This window comes from Pyrus communis, chromosome 15 (genome assembly GCF_041283825.1).
Source record: "Pyrus communis isolate YQ-2024b chromosome 15, ASM4128382v1, whole genome shotgun sequence".
NCBI lineage: Eukaryota > Viridiplantae > Streptophyta > Magnoliopsida > Rosales > Rosaceae > Pyrus > Pyrus communis.
In genome coordinates, this window is record NC_142579.1 from 41,549,402 (window position 1) to 41,573,574 (window position 24,173).

The window sequence follows — 24,173 nt, forward strand, 5'->3', positions numbered from 1 at the left end:
GGTCAATGCCGCTTGAATAAAAATTCAAATTCTTTTTGTCGTAATTTAGACAATCGTCTTGTTTAAATTAAACATCAACTAAAATTTGTCGTTTTTGATATTATAAAACGTGAATTAGTTATATCCAACGAGATTCCAAACCCACCGTAATAAAAAGGTGACCACTTTCTTTCACTCAAAAACACGTACTTTTCCCAAAATACTCTGGCCTCCGACTCTAACACTTCAATTTCCATTTTTCGGCAATTTCACGCTCTCTCTCTCTCTCTCTCTCTCTCGTTTCGTATTTTCCTCTTTTTTTGCGAAATTAGAATTGAAAAATACAGAGTAGGTTCCAGCAGAATACAAAAACCTTCCATTTAACAGCGGCTGTTGGCATTTCTGAGCTCTGGAAATACAGAAACGCAGCTGTTTAGTGTTCAAGGAGGTTGGGTTTTGCTGGGCTCCAATGGCTCTCCTCTGCGAATCGGTGAGTTCCACAGTTAAAGAACTTCAATTCCTTCCAGTTTTTTTTCTTCAATAATTTCGTCTGGGCCTCGAATTTATCTTCTGGGTCCTGTATGGTAGCTGAGAGAACTCGGGAAAACGAACAAACAAGTGGGAATTATGATTCACTGAGTTTTGACAATGGCTGCTGTAAAATTTCACTTTTTTCTACTAACAATGAACATTTCTTACACAGTTTTTAAAATAAAAAGCTTATTTATTTGTTAGTTTTGGTTACGAATTTCTCTGCTTCCTCTCCACTAGTTGAAACGAGATCTGACTGTATACTCTGAGATCTGCACTGGAGCCTGTTGAATATAATGCTGCAACTCTGGTCAACGAAGTAGTTGCAATTCACGCAGATTAGAGTAGTTTAAAATATCGCTTTTGTGGTAAGAAAGACGATATATTTGTACATATGCAGTTTGTGTTGAGGTTTTGTTTTTAATGCCACTGCATTTCATCCCTTTGGGTTCTAATGGCTTTTATGTTTACCCAAATTCATAGGCCGGAGGCAAGCATTGAGTGCATTCTGGTTATACTTATTAAGGAAACATGAAATTTGAGTTAAAGAGATGGAGTTCCATTTCCCCGCTTCAATTGAAAACCAAATCAGTGGGACGTTTTTGTATATTTCCCAAATCAAAGTCCGATAACGCTGAATCAGGAAAAGCACCAGTTTATCTCAATGTATATGATTTGACTCCCATGAATGGCTATGTCTATTGGGCAGGCTTTGGAATTTTTCACTCTGGTGTTGAAGGTAAGCTTATCTTCTGTTTAGGCAGTCTGCATTTCATATTATCCGCCTAAACTTAAGCTGAACTGTGTTTTTGTTTGTTGGGGATTTTACATGTTGTATGTCTTCTTGTTTTGCTCAATTCTATCTAGTTTTGGCGGTTCTGAAGTTTTGGCACAATAGATTATCGAATTACTATAAACTTGTTATTCTTCGTTCTACGTTGTTTCGATCAAGTGAAGTTCAGGGTTTATGATAGTCCATTTTCATTATGCAGTTCATGGTGTAGAATATGCATTCGGAGCACATGACTACCCTACAAGTGGCGTTTTTGAGGTTGAACCTCGCCAATGCCCAGGGTTCAAGTTCAGGAAGTCTATTTTAATCGGAACAACATGCTTGGACCCTACTCAGGTTCGAGAGTTTATGGAGCGCCAGTCTTTGAGCTATAACGGTGATACATATCACCTGATTGTCAAGAACTGCAACCATTTCTGCAGGGATATTTGTCGCAAGCTCACTGGAAAATCAATTCCTAAATGGGTGAATCGACTGGCAAGAATAGGTATCCTCTTTTCACGCACTCTTTTAAGGGTTGCTAGTTACATAGTCCTTTATTTGTTGTCTCTGCCTGCCCCATAAAACAGTGTTATATGGTATCACCGGTATGACTTTTGATAGGATTACTTGAGTACTTCATAAATATAGGGTGTACCTTCAGTCAGAGAGATTTCCTTTACCTTTGCTTTCAATGGCACGTATAAGCATGCTGTGTTAGCGAGAGATATATAGACATTAGAACTTTTAGAACCCTTCAAACATGTTCCAGGTAAATGACTAATTGTCCCGGTTCTTTGCTAGAATACTTGTTTTGGTTGCAATTAAGTTTCTTTAGTACTTTGTAAATGATTAGAGTCATCATTCTGATAATAAGTATCGTCCTAAGAGAACGGCTTAAGTCATGCATGTTTTAAGGTCTTACCCGGGATCGAATCAAGATTCAAATTTATAATGAATGGTGGAAAAAGCAGTGATTTGCAAAGGTAAATTAACTCTGTTCCATGTAATTGATATGTGGTAGGTTCAGTATGCAACTGCGTACTTCCGGAATCTCTGAAGATTTCCGCTGTACAACACGACCCAAACTGCCAACCATACGACAGCGAGAAGAGGAGCTTGAGAAGCACCTTCAGTTGCCTGTCTTCCATCTCGATGAGGCAGAAGCAATTATCATCATCTTCGTTATTTCTGCAGTCGCCCCTGAAAGGCTGCTTACCGCCATGGGAATTGCGAAGGTCGTTGAATGGTTCGTTGAAAGAAAGGTGAGAAAGTGTTTGGAAGACTTGCTCTTACGCCCCCAATTGTAATTTGAATCTAGTTTGATGACCTAGCAATTAGGGGAATTTCGAACTTGTTGCGAGAGTTTTTTGCGAGCGTCAGTAATTGAAGGCTGCCGTCACTCAGATTGTTTGTGTTCTCCCAGGTTTGTTGACTGATGTTTATGACCGTTGTAACTATAAGTTTGCATGAAGAAATTGCTAAATCATTTCATCTAGTCTTTTCAATATGTTTTCTTTTTCGCGAAAATCGTGCGAAGTGATTTTTATGGCGCCACTTCTATCGATTTTCAATTAGATCCTTTATCTTAATTTATTCACCGCAAAGAAAAAAAAACGTTTATAATCGATTCGGAGTGGGGAGAGAGAGAGAGAGAGAGGGTTCAGAGTAAAATCTTTGTTAATTTTGCACTAGAAAGGATCAGATTGAGATACATCACACGTTAGCACCATTAGGCTCTACCAAGATAAGAGCTTTTTACTGGTGAAACAAAATCACAGCAAATACATGTACCAGCCCAGCTCGTCGAGATAAATCGACTTCCGCGAACCCATTCCATCCTCCATTAACTGAGAGAACGTAGAGCCACCGGAAAACACCTGCTTTAGGAATGCCAGCTTAAATCCACAACAGCATGCATCGTAAAAATACCGTTTCAACTTACCCGACCAAAAATAATTCTTCAGCATTCCACATCAATTTTAATATTTCCCTACAACAAATAGAATCATACATGAATATACAGATGACGGTCCGAATTAGCATTGGGAAAACAAACCTGCATGAACATGAAAGAGAGGCTTCAGATCAACAGGCGCAAAGTTTCTTCGATAGGGGTTGTAATGCATTTTAACATGGTGAGAATACAAATATTTCGATGCTTTAGCGTTAAAGGCCACGGTTTCCATAAGCATGGTATTACAAGTTAATAATTGCACACCATGGCACATCAATACTGATGACGACCACCCCTCACTGTGGCTTGTGCAATCATGAACGAAAACTAGGAAACTCAACAGCGACGAGATATCATTTGGGAGCGAGGCCCTGAAATTTATCAATCGTCTTTCTGATGCAAAACACTAGGATGGCTATTATTACCATTAAGAGCAGAATGATACACCCGCTTCTCAGCAAGTCCAATATCTGCTAGAGTCATGTTGCCCTGTGTATAAAACAGAAACATAGATGGAATCAAGTTACAAACACCAGGAGGTCGCTTGATTAATATCTACCGAGTTGGTCACGCTCTCAAGCGAGAAAAGGATGTAAACTTGGTTTCGTAATATACTTTCAAGGGGAAACATATACCTCACTGGCCATCATTCTTCTGACGTTACTAGCATAGAGTTTTGGATCATCCTTTTCTTCTTGTGAGGGGTAATAAACAGGTAACCTTGTGACCTCTATGTGATTTACAAATTGACAGAGGAGAAATATCACATGGCGCACCTGGAAATAAAGTAAATAAGGTAACTAAAATTAGAAGCCCGGAAGAATGAAAGGAAAACAGTCTATATGCCTGATATTGAATCCTTATGATTTGTATTATGTATAATTATCATGCATAATATGCATTTTCTCTCTACGTGTTCATGGAAATTGTTTAAGAAACACTCACCCCAGATATCGAGTCCCATGCAGGACTAAATCTGTGGTAAGGATACCTAAGAATCACCGGAAGAACCGGAGCTTTTGCCAGAAATGCTCCCGTCTTGAATGGCAGAAGAAAGTCTCCGTTTGTAGTAGTGCCCTCTGTAGAAAGATTTAAGATAAATAAATAACAACAGTAGTATAAGCATGACTGACAACATAACGCACATCTGCTAAAAAATGAATCGCAGATCAGTTTTCAGTATGGATGGAAAACAAATGCAAAGCTATAAGCATCACCAATATCATTTAATTACATATGCTGCCAGAAAGCCTCAATCAAGATAAAATTAAATTGGTAAATACGAGTCGAAGGACAGCTGAAAACTCTAATTGGGCTTTCTTATAATAGAGTGTTTAAAACTATAACCTGGGAAAAGCATTATTGGTGGGGCAGATTTATTCTGATGTGCTTCTTTAACTCTTTCAGTCACGGCACCTGCACATGACATCCATTTATTGATCAACCAACATTGCTATATAAGTAATACAATCGAAAACTCGTTATATAATCCACTTGTGATCGATCAAAGTTCTCAACTTAGATACCACCAATAACACATGAGTTACGGTGTACACATTACGAGTGTTTACAAAACTAGCAAAAGCAGGGAACACCCATAATTTATGTACCTGCAACTCCCTTGAAGTCTGATGACTTTGACTCCCGCTGAACATAGACACAACCCAGGCACTTGCTGTCAAAATTAACAATCCGAAAAATGAATTGACGGAATACTATGGTGACAGATAAACTAGAGATTTTCAGAAACATGATGAAACTAAAGGAAGCGAAAGTGAATGCAACCAACCTGATGAGGCCTACTAGAGGAAGTTTTGCCACCGATCTCTTCACCAACAAAATCCAGGATAACAAAAAATGGGAATCAATACATAGATAATAGGTCGAGACAGATAAAAATGGAACATCTTTCAATCAAAATTCACATCCCAGAGCGATAAAATTAGTAAGAACAAGTGAAGACAGTGGCGAACCTTGGCAACGAAGCTCGGAAACGAATTAGACATGTGATACAAGATATCCAAATACGAAACGTGATTCGATATAATCGCCCCTGGCCTTTCAGGCTCCTTCTCTTCGCCCCCATCTTTTCCCTAACCAAAAATTTAACATCAAAATTTACCACTCAAAATCTCACGAAATCAATTTTCATGCTTTAGAGAGAGAAACGGTGAGAGAGAGTACCTGGGCGGCGGGTTTGGGGTCCGAATCCAATGATATTCGATAGGTTTCGCTGATCCAATAGAAGCCGAAGACGACGAGCATAACTCTGGATAAGGCGCGGCCGCATTGGACAATCACCGCCCGCCGCCATCCGCCCATGTGCGCGTAATCCTCCTGCTCCTGCTCATCGCGATTGGGGACTTTGAAGAGCGTGCAAATCCGGCAAATCAAGTAGTACAGCACCAACACCGTCGTGGCCAGCACCACCCGTATCGGAACCAGAGTCACCAGCGCGAGCCCTAGCAGCACCTTCTCCTTCACCGGTAATCCGCCGCGTCCCATGGTGCCGTACACATCGCGTCGCACGTACGCCGCGCATTTCTTCTCAAGCTCCTGGAGCTCCTCGGCGGAGACCGAGGAGTTCGTGTCGGATTTGAGGAGCGGTCGATCGTCCTTGGGCGCCGGACCGTCGTCGCGGTCCGGCTTGGCAGGATGGGAATTGAGGTCTTTGAGTTCGGACTCCATGAGCAAAAAGAAGTAACTGGGGGGGGAGTCGGAGCCTGGCGGGTTTTAGTGAACGGCCATCGAAACGATGGCGTATTGGAGTGTGTAGATCTGGGAAAGATGAGTAATGTGGACCGGCGGGTAGATTGTGGTTGCGCGGGGGGTGAGAGCTTGCTGGTTGCTGCACGTCCAAATTCCCCTCTTATTTTTTATTGATTAATTAATTATTAATCACCCCCGAGATAAAGAAAGAAAGAAATAAATAAAAATGGCACCAGGAAGAAGAGTCGGACATACGCAGGAGTATTTACAATCCGAGAAGGAACGGAAATGTTGCCGAATTGTGGCGTGTCCGATGATGAATCGATGAAGCCAGCCAAGTGGATAGTGTCATTGTCGTGATATGATTTGGACTCCCTCCTTGTTGGGCCAAATGGCCCATTAGTCGATGATTGACAAAGTCGCCACTAAAGTAGATTTTAGGCCAACTTTTTTATCATTCCGTGTAAATCACTAAATCTTGTGAGCAATTAAAGTACAATCCTAAATTTTCATTAGTCTCTCGTTAGATAAAGGGGGTTTTAATAAAAAATTCATGATACAGTTCATTTTAACGAAAAATTATATTTTTACACTAAAAGGTCAATACTGATACTATTCACTTTACCATTTATTTTGTCATTATCATTAAAACTTAAAATTTTTAAGTTATTTTCATTAGTTTTCCTTTACATAAACTCCCATGACTTTCACGTGAAGGTATTTATTTCAATTCAAATTAAACCCTAAATATATATATATATATATAAATAAATGTAGTCAGAGAGTCAGAGCAGAGTATGCATGGTTTGGTATTGCTGTTCTTTGAAAAAAAAAGCAGAAAGCAATTAAAGTACAATCCTAAATTTTCATTAGTCTCTAGTTAGATAAAGGGGGTTTTAATAAAAAATTCATGATACAGTTCACTTTAAAGAAAAACTATATTTTTACACTAAAAAGTCAATACTGATATTATTCACTTTACCATTTATTTTGTCATTATCATTAAAACTTAAAATTTTTAAGTCATTTTCATTAGTTTTCCTTTACATAAACTCCCATGACTTTCACGTGAAGGTATTTATTTCAATTCAAATTAAACCCTAAATATATATATATATATATATATATGTGTAGTCAGAGAGTCAGAGCAGAGTATGCATGGTTTGGTATTACTGTGCTTTGAAAAAAAGCTGCTTCTGCTGGGCTGTGAGAATAAGCAGCTGTGAAATAAAGCAACAGAGTGTTTGGTAAACTTTTTTGTAAAAATGCTTTTGAAAAAAAAAAAAAAAGCAGTATTAGAGTGTTTAGTAAACTTTTATGTAAAACTGATGTGAAAAAGTCGGTTTTTCAAAGCTAGGTTTTGCAGTTTCTTGTTTTTGGCTTTTTTTCATCCAAAACTGTGAAAAAAAACTGAAGCTGAGTGTTTACCAAACACAAAAACAGCTCCCAGCTTTTTTTTATAGTAGCTTTTTTTAAAGAAATCAACCCTATCTCATTAAAGGACCTACACAAATCTAGAATAAAGAATTCTAGAACATTCACTAAGGTTGGTTAGGTAGATTATTCAAGTTAAAGTAGTACTTTGTAGAAATGACTAGAATGTTGTTTCTTAAGTTGGTGGAAGAGTCTAGAAGAATGGTGAGGTTTCCACCAACATGCAAGATTAGTGTAGATAATTCTAGCTTAGGAAGTTAGTGGAATTATCTAGATATCTCTAGCATGGTGTGTCCATGCTTCTCCAAGGTTCCATCCATGCCTATAAAAGGAGAAGGCATCCACACCATTTGTATCAACAAATAAACAAGTAACCAACCAAGCAAGCTTGTAATCAAGCAAGCAAGCAATCAAGTGAGAGTGAGAAGCAAGAATAGTCTTGTAGTAGTGTGAGTGATCTAGAGTTTGTCTCTAGAAGGTGAGTGAGTGTCATAGCTTCTCAAGAGTGTCCTTAATAGTTTGTGTTGTAATATTTTGTTTGTGTAATACAAGTAATTTGTTTACTTGTATTGTCTCTCCAACACTTTTGTTAGAGTTGTGTACTCTGAGTTTTTCCCCAACAATTGGTATCAAAGCTGTACGATCAGGGACCGTCTTTATTGAAGCTTTTGAGAATCATGAGAAGTTTAGTACTTCGCAAGATTATTTGTTAATCTTGTTTGGCTTATCGAAGCTCTGCCGACACGATGGGAGATCTTCAAGTTGTTGGAGGAATCAAGAAGTTGAACAACAAAAATTACAACACGTGGGCGACGTGTATGGAGTCTTACCTACAAGGCCAAGATCTTTGGGATGTCGTCGGCGGTAATGAAGTTACGCAGCCAGAAGAAGACCCCAGCAGCGCTTTGAGGAAGTGGAAGAACAAGGCAGGTAAGGCCATGTTTGCCTTAAAAACTACAGTTGAAGATGACATGTTAGAGCACATACGGAAGGCCAAGACACCAAAAGAAGCATGGGACACCTTCGCCACACTCTTTTCAAAGAGGAACGATACAAGACTGTAGCTTCTCGAAAACGAGTTATTATCAGTGGCCCAAAGGGACATGACGATTGCGCACTATTTCCACAAGGTAAAGTCTATTTGCCGTGAAATTTCTGAATTAGATCCTAGTGCTGCCATTGTAGAATCCAGGATAAAAAGAATAATTATCCATGGATTGAGACCCGAATATCGAGGCTTCGTTGCCGCTGTACAAGGATGGCCGACCCAACCATCATTTGTTGAGTTCGAGAATTTGCTTGCCGATCAAGAAGCTTTGGCAAAGCAAATGGGAGGGGTCTCGTTAAAAGGTGAGGAGGAAGCACTCTACACCAAAAGTAAAGGCAACTTTAAGTAGCATGCTGGTGGTGGATCTAAAAGAAATGGTGACAAGGAAAAAGGTCATCAAGGAGGAGGGAGTTCTCGGCCAGGGGGAGCTCTGAAGTATCACGACAACCGTGGTTAGTCCCAGAATAATAAAAGATTTGAGGGCAAGTGTTACAATTGTCAAAAGAATGGCCACATGGCGAAGGATTGCTGGTTCAAAAGGCCTGCAGAAAGTAACGTCGCCAACTCAGAGAAGAAAAGTGAAGATGATTGGGACATCATTATGTCTCTAGCCCTGGAGGAAGAATGGGACGGTGAAGCATCTATTGCTACAGAGAAGAAAGAGTCAGCTCTCACAGCAACAAGTCTGGAGTCGATTGACTACCAGAATGATTGGATCGTGGATTCAGGCTGCTCAAACCATATGACAGGTGATGAGAAAAAGTTACAAAGTCTGACTGAGTACAAAGGAGGCCGCTTAGTGGTGACGACTAACGACTCGAGGCTACCGATTGGTCACATCGGTAAGACAATAATTGAGCCCCGATACAACACTAACCATGTGCCGCTTCAAGATGTCTACCATGTTCCACGTATGAAGAAAAATCTACTTTCAGTGCCGCAATTGACGTCATTGGGAAACTATGTCTTGTTTGGTCCACGAGATGTGAAAGTGTATCGATACCTCAAGATCTTAGGGACGCCAACAATGGAGGGACGGCGACTGCAGTCAGTCTATGTAATGTCAGCAGAAACTGCATACATAGACAAGACAAGGAAGAACGAGACAGCAGATTTATGGCACATGAGATTGGGTCACGTTAGCTATCACAAACTAAATGTGATGATGAAGAAGTCAATGCTTAAGGGGTTACCTCAGCTTGACGTGAGAACAGACACGGTCTGTGTAGGATGCCAGTATGGTAAAACACATCAACTACCATACGAAAAGTCGAAGTTTAAAGCGAAAAAGGCGTTGGAGTTGGTTCATTCTGATGTGTTTGGGCCAGTCAAGCAACCATCGATAAGTGGGATGCGGTACATGGTGACATTCATTGATGACTTCTCGAGGTATGTGTGGGTTTTCTTTATGAAAGAAAAATCTGAAACGTTTTCAAAATTTAAAGAGTTTAAGGAGACAATTAAAGGAGAAGTAGGAAAGAAGATCCGTTGCATATGCACAGATAATGGAGGAGAATATACCTCGAATGAGTTTTCCCATTATCTACGAGAATGTAGAATACGTCACCAGTTCACCTGTGCCTATACGCCACAACAGAATGGCGTAACGGAAAGAAAGAACCGGCATCTTGCAGAAATATGTCGAAGTATGCTCCATGCCAAGAATGTACCAGGAAGGTTTTGGGCCAAAGCAATGAGAACTGCAGCTTATGTGATCAACAGGCTTCCTCAACCCAGGTTAGAATTTGTCTCACCCTTTGAGAAACTGTGGGATATGAAACCTACAGTTAGTTACTTTCGAGTCTTTGGCTATGTGTGATACGTATTTGTTCCAAGTCATTTACGTAGCAAGTTTGACAAGAAGGCAGTCCGATGTATCTTTGTGGGATACGACAGCCAAAGAAAAGGGTGGAAATGTTGTGATCCTACGAATGGAAGGTGTTACACATCACGAGATGTGGTGTTTGATGAAGCATCTTCTTGGTGGTCCTCAGAAAAAGAGGCGTTGCCTAATTTAAGAGAGATAGAAGATAAGTTGCAGCAAAAGATGGGGGAGCAAATTGTTCGAATCCAGTCGAAACCAGATGAGTCTGAGGATTCGCTTAATGGTGATGATGTTGAGCAAGCAGTGCCCCAAAACCCTTGGCAAGCTGACATATATCAACAACCAGAAGAAGATAGACCTAGTGAAGTGGAAGTATTAACTCCACAATCACAACTAAGGAGGTCAACAAGAATCAGGAAGCAAAATCCTAAATATGCCAACGTAGCCATAGAAAAAGAAACAGTTGAACCTGAGTGCTTCAAAGTTGGGAGAAGAGGTCACTGCAGCAAAACTAAATCAAGCTTGGAATCCAGTGCCAAAGCGAAGAGATGTGAAACCCATATCATGCAAATGGGTATGCAAGAAAAAGCTTCGTCATCAACTCGGCATGAAGAAAAGAATGAGATGGTGTTGAGGGGGAGTGTTAAAGAAATCAACCCTATCTCATTAAAGGACCTACACAAATCTAGAATAAAGAATTCTAGAACATTCACTAAGGTTGGTTAGGTAGATTATCCAAGTTAAAGTAGTACTTTGTAGAAATGACTAGAATGTTGTTTCTTAAGTTGGTGGAAGAGTCTAGAAGAATGGTGAGGTTTCCACCAACATGCAAGATTAGTGTAGATAATTCTAACTTAGGAAGTTAGTGGAATTATCTAGATATCTCTAGCATGGTGTGTCCATGCTTCTCCAAGGTTCCATCCATGCCTATAAAAGGAGAAGGCATCCACACCATTTGTATCAACAAATAAACAAGTAACCAACCAAGCAAGCTTGTAATCAAGCAAGCAAGCAATCAAGTGAGAGTGAGAAGCAAGAATAGTCTTGTAGTAGTGTGAGTGATCTAGAGTTTGTCTCTAGAAAGTGAGTGAGTGTCATAACTTCTCAAGAGTGTCCTTAATAGTTTGTGTTGTAATATTTTGTTTGTGTAATACAAGTAATTTGTTTACTTGTATTGTCTCTCCAACACTTGTGTTAGAGTTGTGTACTCTGAGTTTTTCCCCAACAGCTTTTTTCAGAATCACCTCAGTACCAAACCAGGTCTAAATGTGGGTTATAGACCACGATTTCTGTAAAAAATGAGATTGTTGAGTTCTCACAAGTTATTTTGCGTACACAAGAAGAAAATTGTTATAAGTTATTTGGGAGCAATTTGACCATTTATTAGGTCCATAAATGTCCCGAACTTGAAAGCTAGAGAACGGAAAAATAGAAAAATACTAGCGGAAAACATAACATCTCCAGAAGGCCATGCATGATTTTCAAGAATCTTATGGTTTGTGGAAAATTTAACGAAAATAGGTTTCATGATGATTTTGGTAGTTTTTAACAAAACCGATGAAAATCGTGGGTTATAAGGCAAAAAACCGATGAAGCAATCCAGCTCTCAAATACTAGCAAGGCAAAAAACGTAACCAGAACGGAGTTCGGTTCGCCAAACAAAAAAGTTTTCTATTCCCGAACACTTTTTTCACCAACCAAACGCAGCTTTCCAGAACAAACCATATAAACTCTACATAGGTTTGGCGCAGAAAAATGCCACTTAAGTTGAAACGTTAATGGAAATGGAGAACCCGAACATATTCAACATAAACGTCTGCTAATAAGCTCACAGCTAAAACGTCTATCCAGTTTCTGTCATCACACGACTGGCATACAACGAGGAACCGCAAAGTTGCAGATAGAAATGACTGCGGGAGGCACAACTCGAACCATGGATGGATCGACCTAGAGAGATGAGCGTACTTGTTCGCCACTCTGTTAACTAGTTGAACTCATTAGTAAAACCAATTTTCCGTATTCTTGAAAGAACTGCATTCATCAGATGTCAAAGAAAATTCAAGTTCAAAAAGATCAAAGAACAATTCTATATGAGCAGTGTAATTGGTAATCAGTAGTAACTGCGTGAAACGAAAGGCAAGCAATCATAGACTTCGGGTTTAGCAGGGCACGAACAAGATGAATCGTCAGGGATGAATTCCGGTTGCACTTTAAGCAGCATCAAAGTCGGATTTGACCTACGAAAGTCAGATTCTTGGACAAATGTTTTCGGCAATATTGCTCCAAAATACTCAACATGTCATGTTCAAGGAAAATGAAGATGTCGAATTTGAAATGTTCACATCATTATTGGCATTCATCACAAATGTCAAGATACCAAACAACGAGTTTTCGATCTGTTGAAGTTCTTCTTGTTAGTCATTACTAATAAGTTGTTCATCACTTCATTTGATTTTTCATCTTTCAGAAAAAAGGCCTGCGAAAATCACTTACGAGCTAAAGAATTCAGTTTTCGCACTCACGAGCTAACGAATTCAGAATGTGCTATAAAATGAATTCTTATTGAACCATTGCCTGTGTCAATCTGCATACATTTTATTCTCTTACAATTTGCAGCACAAATTAACAAAGAAAGTGTCAAGCAACCATACCTTGTAAAAAGGCCATGAATCTCAGCAAGACACCCAATTCTTGTGAGTGCTAATCAGAGCCGATAACATCCCGGCCAGCGATATCGAAAGAGGCCCCAAGAACGGTCCGCCGCCGTCCCGGATGTCCGCCAAAGCCATTAACGCGTCCGCCGAATCTTGAACCACTGACAACCTCTTCATCATTTTCTTCTCACATACTTTAGTCAACTTCTCCTTCTCTTCCTCGCACCCGTTCCCCCTCATAATCGCGATCTCAATGCTCGATTTTACACACCTTTCGTCCTCCGAAATCCGACTCAAATCCCTAAATTTCAACGAGATGCTGCCGGCGTATCCGATGAACTCGGCCCAGGCGCTGATCTTCTGCAAATTCCGCGAGTGCTTCTTATCGATCAACCCCGACTTGACTAGCCAGACGAACTGCTCAACGAAAAAGTACAATCCCTCGCCTCCGTAGGCGATTAGTGCGAGTACGAGCTCCTGATTCGAATCTAATTTCGATTTCGAGCTTCTCAGAGCGTTGACGTCCTGGACGAACTTACCTAAACGGAAGGCCTTGCGGCTGATGCCGACGCTCGACTCGAAGCTCTTGAGCCGCTGCGTTAGGGGGAGGGTTTCGGGGAGGGCGGAGGAGGCGAGGACGATCTTGGTGGCGTACCGGGATATCTTAAGGAGCTTGTCGACGCCATCTCGCTTCGCGAGGTAGGCTTCGAGGTGGTTCAGGAAGTCCTTCTGCTTCGGCTTCGACGGTGGATTGATTCGGTTTTGCTGGTTCAGTAATGGAGCCGTGGTTGTTGAAGCTTTCGAGTCCATGGAGATGCAGAGCCCGAGCGAGAGAGAGAACCAGAGGAAAAGTTCTTAGTCGTATCAAAACGCTGCCGTTTCCGCGGGAAACCGTTATCTTGTGGAACCCATACCGCCATACGTCAGTATCCACCAGTCAGCTTGTTTTATTGATTCGTGCGCCACCGAAACTTTTTTTTTTTTGGGGAGTTTCGTGGACGGGCTTTTCAGATGAGTAGGAGATCGCAGTAGATCCATATTTTAGTTATTGGGCTTCATTTTTGAACATGTGACAATAACCTTTTTATGGTCATATAATAGGTAGAATCTTTCCATACTTGCGTCCTTCACACCGGAGAGTGATCACATTTCACCATCCTTGAATAATGTATTTTTATAATATAAACTACATAATCGAAATTGTTCAATTTATAAACTTCATTTAAAGATTATTTTTTTAAAAAAATTATTTAATTCGAAGATCATTTAGTTATCCAAGTGTATCAAGTAAATTGACAGTTCATCATGGATATATTACCTGATAATCACATTGTCAATTTGTTCTATAAATTTGGAAGATTAAACGATATTTGATTCGAATGACTCCTTACTAATGATATTCAAATAAAAATTAATAAATTAAACAGTTCTGATTATGAAATTTAGATGGTGAAGATACTTATTCAATAATGGTAGAATATGTCCCATGTGGGAATTGCAAGTATTATCCTTATTCAAGTGTGTTATGAAGAGTAACTAAAGTTCAACACTTATTTGTGTTATAAGCTGACACTCCTTTTGTTGGATTATAAACTTTTTGCACTTATGCATGCATTAAGCAATACAATGGATCTCAAACTTTTAAATTTGAATTTTCTACATTTATCAACATTTCGCTCAACCGAACTATTATATCAATCTAACGACAACAATTTAAATCTTAATCTGTCAATCACAATTGATAAGTTTTAGATCGTTAATTTTTTTTTAATTTTTTTGGGTCAATAGATCGTTAATTTTTTACACACATCAAACTAATCGAAGAACTAAGCCTCCCGCCACTCCTTCGCCAGTCCCTCGAGGGATCCACTAGATGACCCATCGACTTCCAAAGCTTTCAGGGCAGTGCCTTGAAGCTCCCTCACCCTCCTCCTCACCCCTTCTCCTTCCTCCTCCAAAATTGTCCTCACCACCCTCTCCACCTCGCAACGCCCCACCACTTTCTTCCCATCATCCTCCTCCGCCTCCGGCCATACCGCAACTCCCACATCCACCAAAAACCTCGCATTCATCCTCTGCTCGGCGTACAGCGGCCACGCAATCATCGCCACCCCATGCAATACGCTCTCCAACACCGAATTCCAACCGCAGTGCGTCACAAACCCAGCCACAGACCGATGGCTCAGAACTGCGACTTGAGGGGCCCACGAAGGTGTCACCAATCCTCTCCCTCGCGTCCTATCCAAAAACCCTTCCGGCAAATAGGACGCCGGAAAGACCGTGTTGAAACCCGCTGTAAACACGAAAAATTCCTGAAACAAGAGACAAGAATACGTGTACAAAATATATTTTTTGTTTGTATTGATTTTGGGGTTACAATCTCTTTGTAATTTGATCCTCTGATTCTATCTTCGTAGGGTGTAGGTTTGTGGATGAGCTGTTGATCCAAAGGGCCGTCGGGGCTTGATCTAGGGATGAACAGTTGATGAACGGATCTTCGAGGGCTTTTGGGCTTGATCTTGAAGACTGGATGTATGGATTTCTTCAAGGGCTTTTGGGCTTGATCTTGAAGGTTGATGGATGAGCGGATCTTCAAGGGCTTTTGGGCTTAATCTTGAAGAACGATTGGATGTGTGGATTTGTTGAGGTTGTTGATCCAAAGGGCCGTTGGGGCTTGATCTTAGGATGAACGGATGATGAACACTTTCTTCAAGGGGCCGTCGGGGCTTGATCTTGAGTCGGTGGAAGTTCTTCAAGGGCCGTTGGGGCTTGACCTTTGAAGGAGGATTTGACGAAGAACGAAGAGTGTTTTCTTGATCCTTCGGGATTTGCTTGAGAGCTTTAGAGTTTCGAGGCTTCAAGGTTTTGGTGTGATGTAAATTCCCTTCTTTCTTTCTCTTCTTCCTTTCTTTCTTCCTCTCTCAAATGAATGCCTTGGCTTCCTATTTATAGAATTCCAAAACTTGATTTTTGGATTTAAATAATCAGATGAAATAAATCATTTCTGCCAGGTATTGACACGTGTCCTATTTGATGACTTTTCCAATTTATTTCGATTTTTCGTTGAGTCACACGCTACATGTAAAATTTATGTGACACGTGAGTGTTGAAATTTTAATTATTGGTCAACATTCATTTCACCGAAATTTTGATGTCTACAAATGCCCCCACTTCAAGGCGCGTCGTAGACATGTGCTTGTCACGTGTAGAAGATGCGTTTTGAAGTCCCTTAATGTAGATGTCAACCCAAGGGCCGTCGAGGCTTGATCTTGAATTGAGCTGGAAATTTCTTCAAGGGCCATCGAGGCTTGATCTTGAGTTCGACTGGAAGATTTTCTGGTTTCCTCCAATCGTTGATTTTCCACAAACTTAATCTTGAACTGGGCTGAAAGATTCTTTTGGTCTCCTCCGAAGGTCTGAACTTACTCCTTTTATCTGGAGTTGAATTTGATTCAAGGGTGGTGAACACTTGATTTTGAATCGGACTTGTGATTTCTTCAAGGGCCATTGAGGCTTGATCTTGAACTGGGCTGGAGGATTCTTCTTGTCTCCTCCGCTCGTTGATTTTCCTTTGTGCTACTCTTGAACTGGGCAGCAAGATTCTTTTGGTCTCCCCCCGAAGGTCTACGAGCGGTTTCAGGATATGGCAGGCAAGTACGAGGTGGAGGTGCTGACCTGTTTCTTTGTTCAATCTTTCCAATTCGTATTGAATACGAATTGGAAAAATTGAAGTTTCCTTGTCCCTTCTCTGGCAGTGTATCAACCGTTGAAGATGACTACTCGAGAGCAACGCTAGGTAAGCAACCAGGAATAGATTACAGGTAGTCGGTTCCAGATCGGAAGACTGACTCCAAGTGCCGGCTGATTGCTTCTTTCACTTTGCCATGCGAGTAAGAACAAGGACAAAGGAAAAGACAGGGAAAAAGCATGATATGAGATACCTTTGCTTTCGAAGAAGCAGCGAATGAATCAACACATATATTTGTTGTGCTTGTCTCCACATGCTTCGATGTATCATTTTCACTTGCCTTACTTGCTCCCCTTTGCAGAAGTGGTATTTCCTTATGCAGGTTTAGCATCTTCTCTTGTAGTATTTGTCCTCCGATGCAGGAGTTGAATGCAACCTTTGCATTTAAATGGTGCTTCACTCCTTGGTGGCAACTGGTTTGAGTGGAGGTTCCGACATATTGCTTCCTCTGTCCTTGTCTTAGCAGGTGAGAACAAGGGCAAAGGAAAAGATAGGGAAAAAGCATGATATGAGATACCTATGCTTTCGCCCTTGATGATATGAGATACCTTTGCTTTTGAAGAAGCGGTGAATGAATCAGCACATGCTTCAATCTATCGTTTCCTCCTGGGTCATCTGTACTCCAGGCATCTGGTATCTTCAAAGGTTGAATAGGTTTTCTCAAATGAAGAAGAAGAATTGTGTATTTCGAGAGGCTTTGTTGGGAGTGCGCCCTCAGAGGTAAGGAAGAGTTGGGCATTTTCTTCAGGTCTGCCTTGCCATAAGAGACGAAGGTCGACACATATAGGGATTTCTTAATAGCAAGTGGTGGTCTTGTTCTTTTACCCTTGTCGACAGACGTCTCTTCGATTTCTGAACGACGCCTCTTCGATTTCTGAACGAGCGCCACTTTTGACAAAGTTGCACGCGTTTTCTGAAAAGCAGAGAAAGCGTCGCCGAACTTTGCGCTTGTCGGCTAAAGATGTGTAGTTGCGATGATGGCCTCTACGTGTTCTCGACTTTGTCAGATATCTTTTGACAAAGTTGAACGCGTTTTCTGAAAAGCCGCGAACGCGTCGCCGAACTTCACGCTGGAAAATCCGGATTTTTGAATCGGTGGTCGTGTCGCTTGGCTTTTTATAGAGCGGTATTGATCACCCCAACATTCACACTCTGAAGATTGCCCATTCTTGAAAAATTGTCTCCGACCCTTTGAAATTTTTTTTTATCCCTTCTCTTTGAACACCTTTGAAAAATGACTAACTCATCGAACCTTTGCTTAGATTTGAGTCTCAGCAGCGATCCGGTTGTGCCCCGTCAAGGTAATGTATGGCGCCCTTCTTTTTTATCTTCTAACGGTCCTCTTACAGGTGAAGACTCTGTGATGAAGGACGCAACAACAGCTACGATAGTAGCTAGGAACCTCCTCACTCCTGAAGATAGTCGGCTGCTTTCAGGACGGTTGATGATGATGCTGTGTTGGCGAGATTGATTGCGCCAATGTGGAGGGAGCTTGATGAAGACAGTGGTGAGAATAAGCTCTCTTTCTGAATTCTTGAGGCCTCGAGCTGTGGTGCACTCCATTTGATTTGGTGGATATTTTGTCACGGGCCTTAAGGTTTAGAGGGTCCAAGAGGCCTCCAAGAGGCCATCCCAGTTGTTTGGGCCGAGAATATATATATACACACATACACATATATATATATATATATTTTGCATTTTTTTTTTTTTTTTTTTTTTTTTTTTTTTTTTTTTTTTTTTTTTTTTTTGGGGATAGAGAATATATATATTTTTTTCTAATACATAGTAACATATGTATTATTATTATTTTTTTTCTTTTCTTTTGTAATAAAATTGACTTTCTTTAATGAAACATTTATTTATTTATTTTGATGTGACTGTACTTGAAGTTTTGAAGTTTCAAGTTGCCTACGTACTCTTCCAAAGAAGAGATCAAGTCATAACGTAGTTCAAATGAGTGATGGTTTTGATGATGATTTTGGTGATGATTTTGCCATACACAGTTTATGCTCTTGTGGGCCAGGAGCGTTTGGTGCCATTTGCAGTTTCAGCTCATGCAGACAAGGAGCTTTTGTTGTCACCTTTTAGGCTCGTGCGAACGAGGAGCTTTGGTTGTCGCCTTTTAGGCTCGTGCGAACGAGGAGCGTTGGTTGTCGCCTTTTAGGCTCGTGCGAACGAGGAGCTTTTGGTGTCACCTTTTAGGCTCGTGCGAACGAGGAGCTTTTGTTGCCATTTGCAGTTTCAGCTCGTGCAGGCAAGGAGCGTGTCTTTTTGATGATTTTGTCAAACGATCTTAGAGAGGCATTCCTTGCAATCTTCATAGCAAGGAGTCTTGACTGAGTGATTGAAGAAGTCTTTGGGGAAGAAATCGCGCATCGTGATGGCAACGGACGATCTTTGTGTCATAACTTCATCATCCTCAATACTTTCATGTAGCTTTGAAGGTTGACGGTAGCTGTTTTGCCCCCTTTCCGATTGGTGAACTTGTGAAGGAGACCTATGTTTCTTGTGCATTTTCTTTGGAGTGACATAAGTCCATCCTTCAACTTCACTTGACTTGACTGACATGGTTTTGGAGCATGCCCCCAGCGGTTGAGGTGAAGATTTTGAGTTCAAAGAGCCAGAAGTGACGGTGGTATAGTTTGACTTCACCACATCATTAAGATCTAGCTCGATGATCCCTTTCTGAGCCAACTTCATGATGAGATCTTTTAGCACAAAGCACTTTTCCGTCGGATGACCAATGAAGCGGTGGAATTTACAGTACCTTGGACTGTCAGTACGGTTCATCTCTTCCGGCCGTTTACACTCAGGTAGGTCGATCACCTTTTTTTCCAGCAAGTCATCTAACATGGCAGCCACGTCAGAGTCGGGGAATGGATAAGTCTTCTCCTCAAGCTCCTTCAAAGTGCGTCTACGTATCTCTTGATCACGAAAAGCTTCGGTTTGAATCGCCTTGCCTCGTGTATGGGTTTTGACTGGAGTTGTGTTGACCGTCATTGCTTCCTTGGTGGGTTTCCATGCAGCCTTATCCACCTTTGGCCCCAAAACTTTGTCATTCTTGTAGTCGGCGATCTGTTCTTTCTTCCCATGACGGGTGATGCTTAACTCCATATCATGGGCGCGGGTGGCTAACTCCTCAAATGTTCGTGGTTTGATGCCTTGAAGGATGTAGTGTAGTCCCCACTGCATGCCTTGAACGCACATCTCGATGGCGGAGGTTTCAGAAAGCCGATCTTTGCAATCCAGGCTTAATGAACGCCATCTATTTATGTAGTCGATGACAGGTTCATCTCTCCACTGTTTCGTACTGGTCAGCTCTAGCATGCTTACAGTACGACGAGTGCTGTAGAAACGGTTGAGGAATTCCCTTTCTAGCTGGTCCCAACTGTTGATAGACTCAGGTTCGAGGTCAGTGTACCAGTCAAAAGCATTACTTTTCAGCGAACGCACGAACTGTTTGACGAGGTAGTCTCCCTCTGTCCCAGCATTGTTGCAAGTTTCAACGAAATGGGCGACATGTTGTTTCGGGTTGCCTTTTCCATCGAACTGCATGAATTTTGGGGGCTGATAACCCCTTGGCATCTTCAAAGCATCAATCCTCTTGGAGTAAGGCTTTGAGTACAGTACGGAGTCGTGCGAGCTTCCTTCGTACTGTGTCTTGATAGTGCTTGCAATCATCTCCTGTAGCTGCTGGATAGAGAGAGATCCCATGGATGTCATTGCTTGGTCTGGCTTCGGCTTCTCTTCAGCTTTCTCCACTGGTGGCTCCTCTTCTTCGTCACCTTCTTTCTTTAATAGGCCAATATTTCGGTCGACTTTTACGTCGGGCAGCGCATCTAGTTGGTTGAAAAGTGCGGCAATCTGCAAGTCTTTCTCTTCCACAGTCTGTGTGAGCTTTGCGATTGCTTCATTCATCTGAGCTAGCTGTTCTTCAACAGAGGTGACGCCGATGGTCATGACTTGTGCAACCAATAGGCATGACTTTCCTTCAGACATCCAGGGTGCTGATGAAGAAACCCATTGGCCATTTTGGGATGTCATCTTATGCGCCTTAGCAGCATGCTTTGGTGCCCCCAGCAAGGTTAGGTTGATGATAGACTCGCGCCTTTGATGTTCCCTTTGCTCGCTTAGCGGTACCAATTTTGAAGCGGCATGTTGATGAGTGGTTGTGGTGCCAATGGATGCTCCATTCGTGGCGGAAGTGCTTATGCTTCTTCCCTTGGTGGTTGCAAGAACGGCTTGTCCCTTGCTTGATGCCATTGATTTTGGAGGTGTGCTTTGGTTGTTGTCAACTCCGTAACCATGCTCCTTCAACTTCTTTTGAGTTTTGGTGAGGTCGCGATCTTTGTCGTTGACGGTGTTTGAAACCTTCTTTCCAAGATTTGAAGAGGAAGCAAAGTCATGCCTAGCCTTTGACATGAGTTCGTAGGCATTTGGGTTGAAGCCTTCTTCGGTCCTTTTAGTTGGAAGAGAGCTTGGTTTCACCATGACACCATGTTGCGCCTCCAGACGGTTGATGAGTCCGGCGGTTTGCAAGTTTTTCTCCTCTGCAGTCTTTATCAGCCTTGCAATTGTTTCCTTCATCTGAACCAGCTGTTTTTCAATGGAGGTAGTGCCGATAGTCATGACTTGTTCTTTGTTTGAAGCCATGGACTGTGCTTGAATATCTTGAACGGAGACAGAGATGAGAGGTAGAGATAGTCCCACTGGGCGTGCCAAGTTTGTAAACACGAAAAATTCCTGAAACAAGAGACAAGAATACGTGTACAAAATATATTTTTTGTTTGTATTGATTTTGGGGTTACAATCTCTTTGTAATTTGATCCTCTGATTCTATCTTCGTAGGGTGTAGGTTTGTGGATGAGCTGTTGATCCAAAGGGCCGTCGGGGCTTGATCTAGGGATGAACAGTTGATGAACGGATCTTCGAGGGCTTTTGGGCTTGATCTTGAAGACTGGATGTATGGATTTCTTCAAGGGCTTTTGGGCTTGATCTTGAAGGTTGATGGATGAGCGGATCTTCAAGGGCTTTTGGGCTTAATCTTGAAGAACGATTGGATGTGTGGATTTGTTGAGGTTGTTGATCCAAAGGGCCGTTGGGGCTTGATCTTAGGATGAACGGATGATGAACACTTTCTTCAAGGGGCCGTCGGGGCTTGATCTTGAGTCGGTGGAAGTTCTTCAAGGGCCGTTGGGGCTTGACCTTTGAAGGAGGATTTGACGAAGAACGAAGAGTGTTTTCTTGATCCTTCGGGATTTGCTTGAGAGCTTTAGAGTTTCGAGGCTTCAAGGTTTTGGTGTGATGTAAATTCCCTTCTTTCTTTCTCTTCTTCCTTTCTTTCTTCCTCTCTCAAATGAATGCCTTGGCTTCCTATTTATAGAATTCCAAAACTTGATTTTTGGATTTAAATAATCAGATGAAATAAATCATTTCTGCCAGGTATTGACACGTGTCCTATTTGATGACTTTTCCAATTTATTTCGATTTTTCGTTGAGTCACACGCTACATGTAAAATTTATGTGACACGTGAGTGTTGAAATTTTAATTATTGGTCAACATTCATTTCACCGAAATTTTGATGTCTACACCCGCCTTAAAAAAACTCCCCGACGCGCTCGAGTCGTTTGGAGGCCGCGCCACCCAAACAAACCGCTTTTGGCTCAGCTCCAATCCCCACGCCAACTCACTCATCTGTTCCCTCGACAAAGTCCCTCCGCTACCGAATGAGACGTAAACAACCGAACCGATTGGCTGCTCGTCCAGCCACGTCAGCAACTTCGAAGATTCCAATGTTGATGTTACCGGTTTGTCCTCTTTGGTCAACGGTCCAATGGGATAAACCGGCGGCGCTGGCAGACCAAGAAAGAAAAGGTTTTCTCTAAGGCTAAGAAGTGTCACCGGCTCGAGTTCTTCCCACGTATTTACTAAAATGCCCTTCACGGTCGGAAATCTGTTGCACATAGGTAATACTTCTGGCGACAAAACTCCGGGGACAAGATCGTGAAGCAATAGGGGCTTGCAGCCGGGAACAATAACCTCCTCGGCGATTTTGGAATAATCGCCGTTGACCTCGGCGTTGATGGTGGGGAAGTACATGGTGAACGCCAGAAGCGAAGCGGAAGACGTCATGAAAACGTAAGTGGGGATGGAGAGGTCAGCGGCGATTTCGAGTGCTTCGATGCATAAAGGATCGACAACGAGAGATTTGATCGGAGGTTGTAAGTTTTTCAGGACAAATGGCAGCGACTTTAGGGCTTCTTGGACGACGAGAAAGATGCGAACTGAGATACCGATGGGTTGTTGGGACACGTCGACGCGGGGGAGGCTGACGACATGGAGGTCGGAAGGGAGAGAGGGGTTGCTGAGGAGCTGGAGCTGTGCGGGTGGTGCGTCGGTGGTGATGGAAAGGAAGGTGACATGGAAGCCGTGGTCAACGACGAGTCGTTTGGCTAGCTCGAGGAGTGGGGTAACGTGGCCAATCCCTGGGCTCGCTAGGACTGTCACATGCGGCTTCTTCTGGCTGGACTCCATGTATGGCTGGGATTTTCAGAAAACAGAAGTTGATATTTAAAGAAAGAAGGCCATTAATCAACTAATTAAACTTACTTTAAAATTTAATTTATAACTCTAAAGACATAAATTTTTGCCAAGACAATAAATAAACTGAAACAATCCAACCATGAAGTGATAGAAATCAACCCAACTCGAAAACTCCAATTCTCACCAAGAAAAAAGAGCCAAAGAAATACAGTGGATTTTAGAGAGAGAGAGAGAGAGAGAGAGAAAATCTTTACCTCTGAAGAAACAGTAACGGAGAGCTGAAATCAGCAGAAAGCAGCTTCCGTGGAGAAGTGTTTTTGGTGTGATTGCAAAAGCAGCGGCTGATGAAATGGATGAATGGGTTTTTTTCCTACAAGAATTTGCCTTAATTGCTCTCTCTCTCTCTCTCTCTCTCTCTCTCTCTCTCTCTTCAAAGGTGAGGACGTTTCTCCATTAACGAAGAAATCAACAGAGAGCGTCGACAAGGAAGATAGATCATGAGAGGCCGTGAGTGAGGTGAGGCTGAGGTGAGTGAGCCTTAATCGGGATGGAATCCACTGATTTGCAATTTGATGAAACTAATTTTTCAACCTATTATACCATATGTGGATATATAATTTATTTATTTATTATTAATAAAACAGTTTGGTTCCGGTCGGTTCTTGTTTATTCGAAACTGGTTTTTAACTTAAAGTTGACTTTTCCAATCAACATGGTTTTTTTTTTTTTTTTTTTTCATACGGTTCGATGCGGTTTTGTGGTTTTTATGCCCAGCCCTAGATGTCCTATGTCCACACACCCTCCAGTTCGATTATTGTCATTAATAGAGTTAAAAATTAAATGTGTGTAAAGATAAATCCACATATTGAATTAGATTTGTGAAGATATTTTATATAGTAAATTTAAGTTTTAAGAGATACTGATAATTTATTTAAAAATCAAAATGATGCAAAGAGTAATTTGAATGTAGAA

The 24,173-nt window shown here is 41.6% G+C and overlaps 4 protein-coding genes across 9 annotated transcripts; 1 reads left to right on the forward strand and 3 right to left on the reverse strand.

The window, feature by feature from the left end:
• Positions 1–2,780, forward strand: LOC137735965 (deSI-like protein At4g17486). Of its 2 annotated transcripts, XM_068475321.2 has the most exons (5): positions 187–469; positions 751–878; positions 994–1,249; positions 1,503–1,790; positions 2,307–2,780. In XM_068475321.2, exons 3-5 carry the CDS (start codon positions 1,042–1,044, stop codon positions 2,549–2,551), a joined length of 741 nt encoding a protein of 246 aa, XP_068331422.1. In that variant the 5' UTR covers positions 187–469; positions 751–878; positions 994–1,041; the 3' UTR covers positions 2,552–2,780. The 2 variants fall into 2 exon arrangements, with proteins under 2 accessions (XP_068331419.1, XP_068331422.1); XM_068475318.2 differs by lacking the exon at positions 751–878 and having other exon boundaries at positions 1–469.
• A 164-nt stretch (positions 2,781–2,944) lies between these two features.
• LOC137735944 (lysophospholipid acyltransferase LPEAT1) lies at positions 2,945–6,311 on the reverse strand. 3 transcript variants are annotated; one of them, XM_068475304.2, is made up of 9 exons: positions 5,424–6,311; positions 5,213–5,332; positions 5,029–5,066; positions 4,850–4,914; positions 4,587–4,655; positions 4,185–4,318; positions 3,875–4,015; positions 3,665–3,728; positions 2,945–3,341 (listed from the first exon to the last, which is right to left on the reverse strand). In XM_068475304.2, the coding sequence occupies exons 1-9, from the start codon at positions 5,925–5,927 to the stop codon at positions 3,322–3,324; spliced, it is 1,155 nt and encodes a 384-aa protein (XP_068331405.1). In that variant the 5' UTR covers positions 5,928–6,311; the 3' UTR covers positions 2,945–3,321. The 3 variants fall into 3 exon arrangements, with proteins under 3 accessions (XP_068331405.1, XP_068331412.1, XP_068331399.1); XM_068475311.2 differs by having other exon boundaries at positions 3,201–3,275; XM_068475298.2 differs by lacking the exon at positions 2,945–3,341 and having other exon boundaries at positions 3,371–3,728.
• A 5,594-nt stretch (positions 6,312–11,905) lies between these two features.
• On the reverse strand, positions 11,906–13,832 carry LOC137708712 (peroxisomal membrane protein 11A). Of its 3 annotated transcripts, none has more exons than XM_068447848.2 (2): positions 12,907–13,832; positions 11,906–12,202 (listed from the first exon to the last, which is right to left on the reverse strand). In XM_068447848.2, the coding sequence occupies exon 1, from the start codon at positions 13,717–13,719 to the stop codon at positions 12,928–12,930; it is 792 nt and encodes a 263-aa protein (XP_068303949.1). In that variant the 5' UTR covers positions 13,720–13,832; the 3' UTR covers positions 11,906–12,202; positions 12,907–12,927. The 3 variants fall into 3 exon arrangements, with proteins under 3 accessions (XP_068303949.1, XP_068303956.1, XP_088542635.1); XM_068447855.2 differs by having other exon boundaries at positions 11,906–12,286; XM_088686509.1 differs by lacking the exon at positions 11,906–12,202 and adding an exon at positions 12,714–12,731.
• Positions 13,833–14,538: 706 nt separating this feature from the next.
• LOC137746178 (UDP-glycosyltransferase 72E1-like) lies at positions 14,539–23,731 on the reverse strand. Its single transcript, XM_068486259.2, has 3 exons — positions 23,456–23,731; positions 22,250–23,198; positions 14,539–15,202 (listed from the first exon to the last, which is right to left on the reverse strand). The coding sequence occupies exons 2-3, from the start codon at positions 23,190–23,192 to the stop codon at positions 14,736–14,738; spliced, it is 1,410 nt and encodes a 469-aa protein (XP_068342360.2). The 5' UTR covers positions 23,193–23,198; positions 23,456–23,731; the 3' UTR covers positions 14,539–14,735.
• Positions 23,732–24,173: the final 442 nt, after the last annotated feature.

Excerpts from the sequence above, each read along its gene's own strand:
- LOC137708712 (XM_068447848.2), bottom strand. The coding sequence starts at position 13,719 with ATGGACTCGAAAGCTTCAACAACCACGGCTCCATTACTGAACCAGCAA.
- LOC137746178 (XM_068486259.2), bottom strand. The coding sequence starts at position 23,192 with ATGGAGTCCAGCCAGAAGAAGCCGCATGTGACAGTCCTAGCGAGCCCA. Across the intron at positions 15,203-22,249 it reads GGGGAGTTTTTTTAAGGCGG|CGGGTTTCAACACGGTCTTT; the intron begins GTGTAGACATCA and ends TCGTGTTTACAG.
- LOC137735965 (XM_068475318.2), top strand. The coding sequence starts at position 1,042 with ATGAAATTTGAGTTAAAGAGATGGAGTTCCATTTCCCCGCTTCAATTG. Across the intron at positions 1,250-1,502 it reads TTTTCACTCTGGTGTTGAAG|TTCATGGTGTAGAATATGCA; the intron begins GTAAGCTTATCT and ends TTCATTATGCAG. Across the intron at positions 1,791-2,306 it reads GAATCGACTGGCAAGAATAG|GTTCAGTATGCAACTGCGTA; the intron begins GTATCCTCTTTT and ends GATATGTGGTAG.
- LOC137735944 (XM_068475298.2), bottom strand. The coding sequence starts at position 5,927 with ATGGAGTCCGAACTCAAAGACCTCAATTCCCATCCTGCCAAGCCGGAC. Across the intron at positions 5,067-5,212 it reads TTCCGAGCTTCGTTGCCAAG|AGATCGGTGGCAAAACTTCC; the intron begins GTTCGCCACTGT and ends TTGTTGGTGAAG. Across the intron at positions 3,729-3,874 it reads GAAGAATGATGGCCAGTGAG|GGCAACATGACTCTAGCAGA; the intron begins GTATATGTTTCC and ends TTTTATACACAG.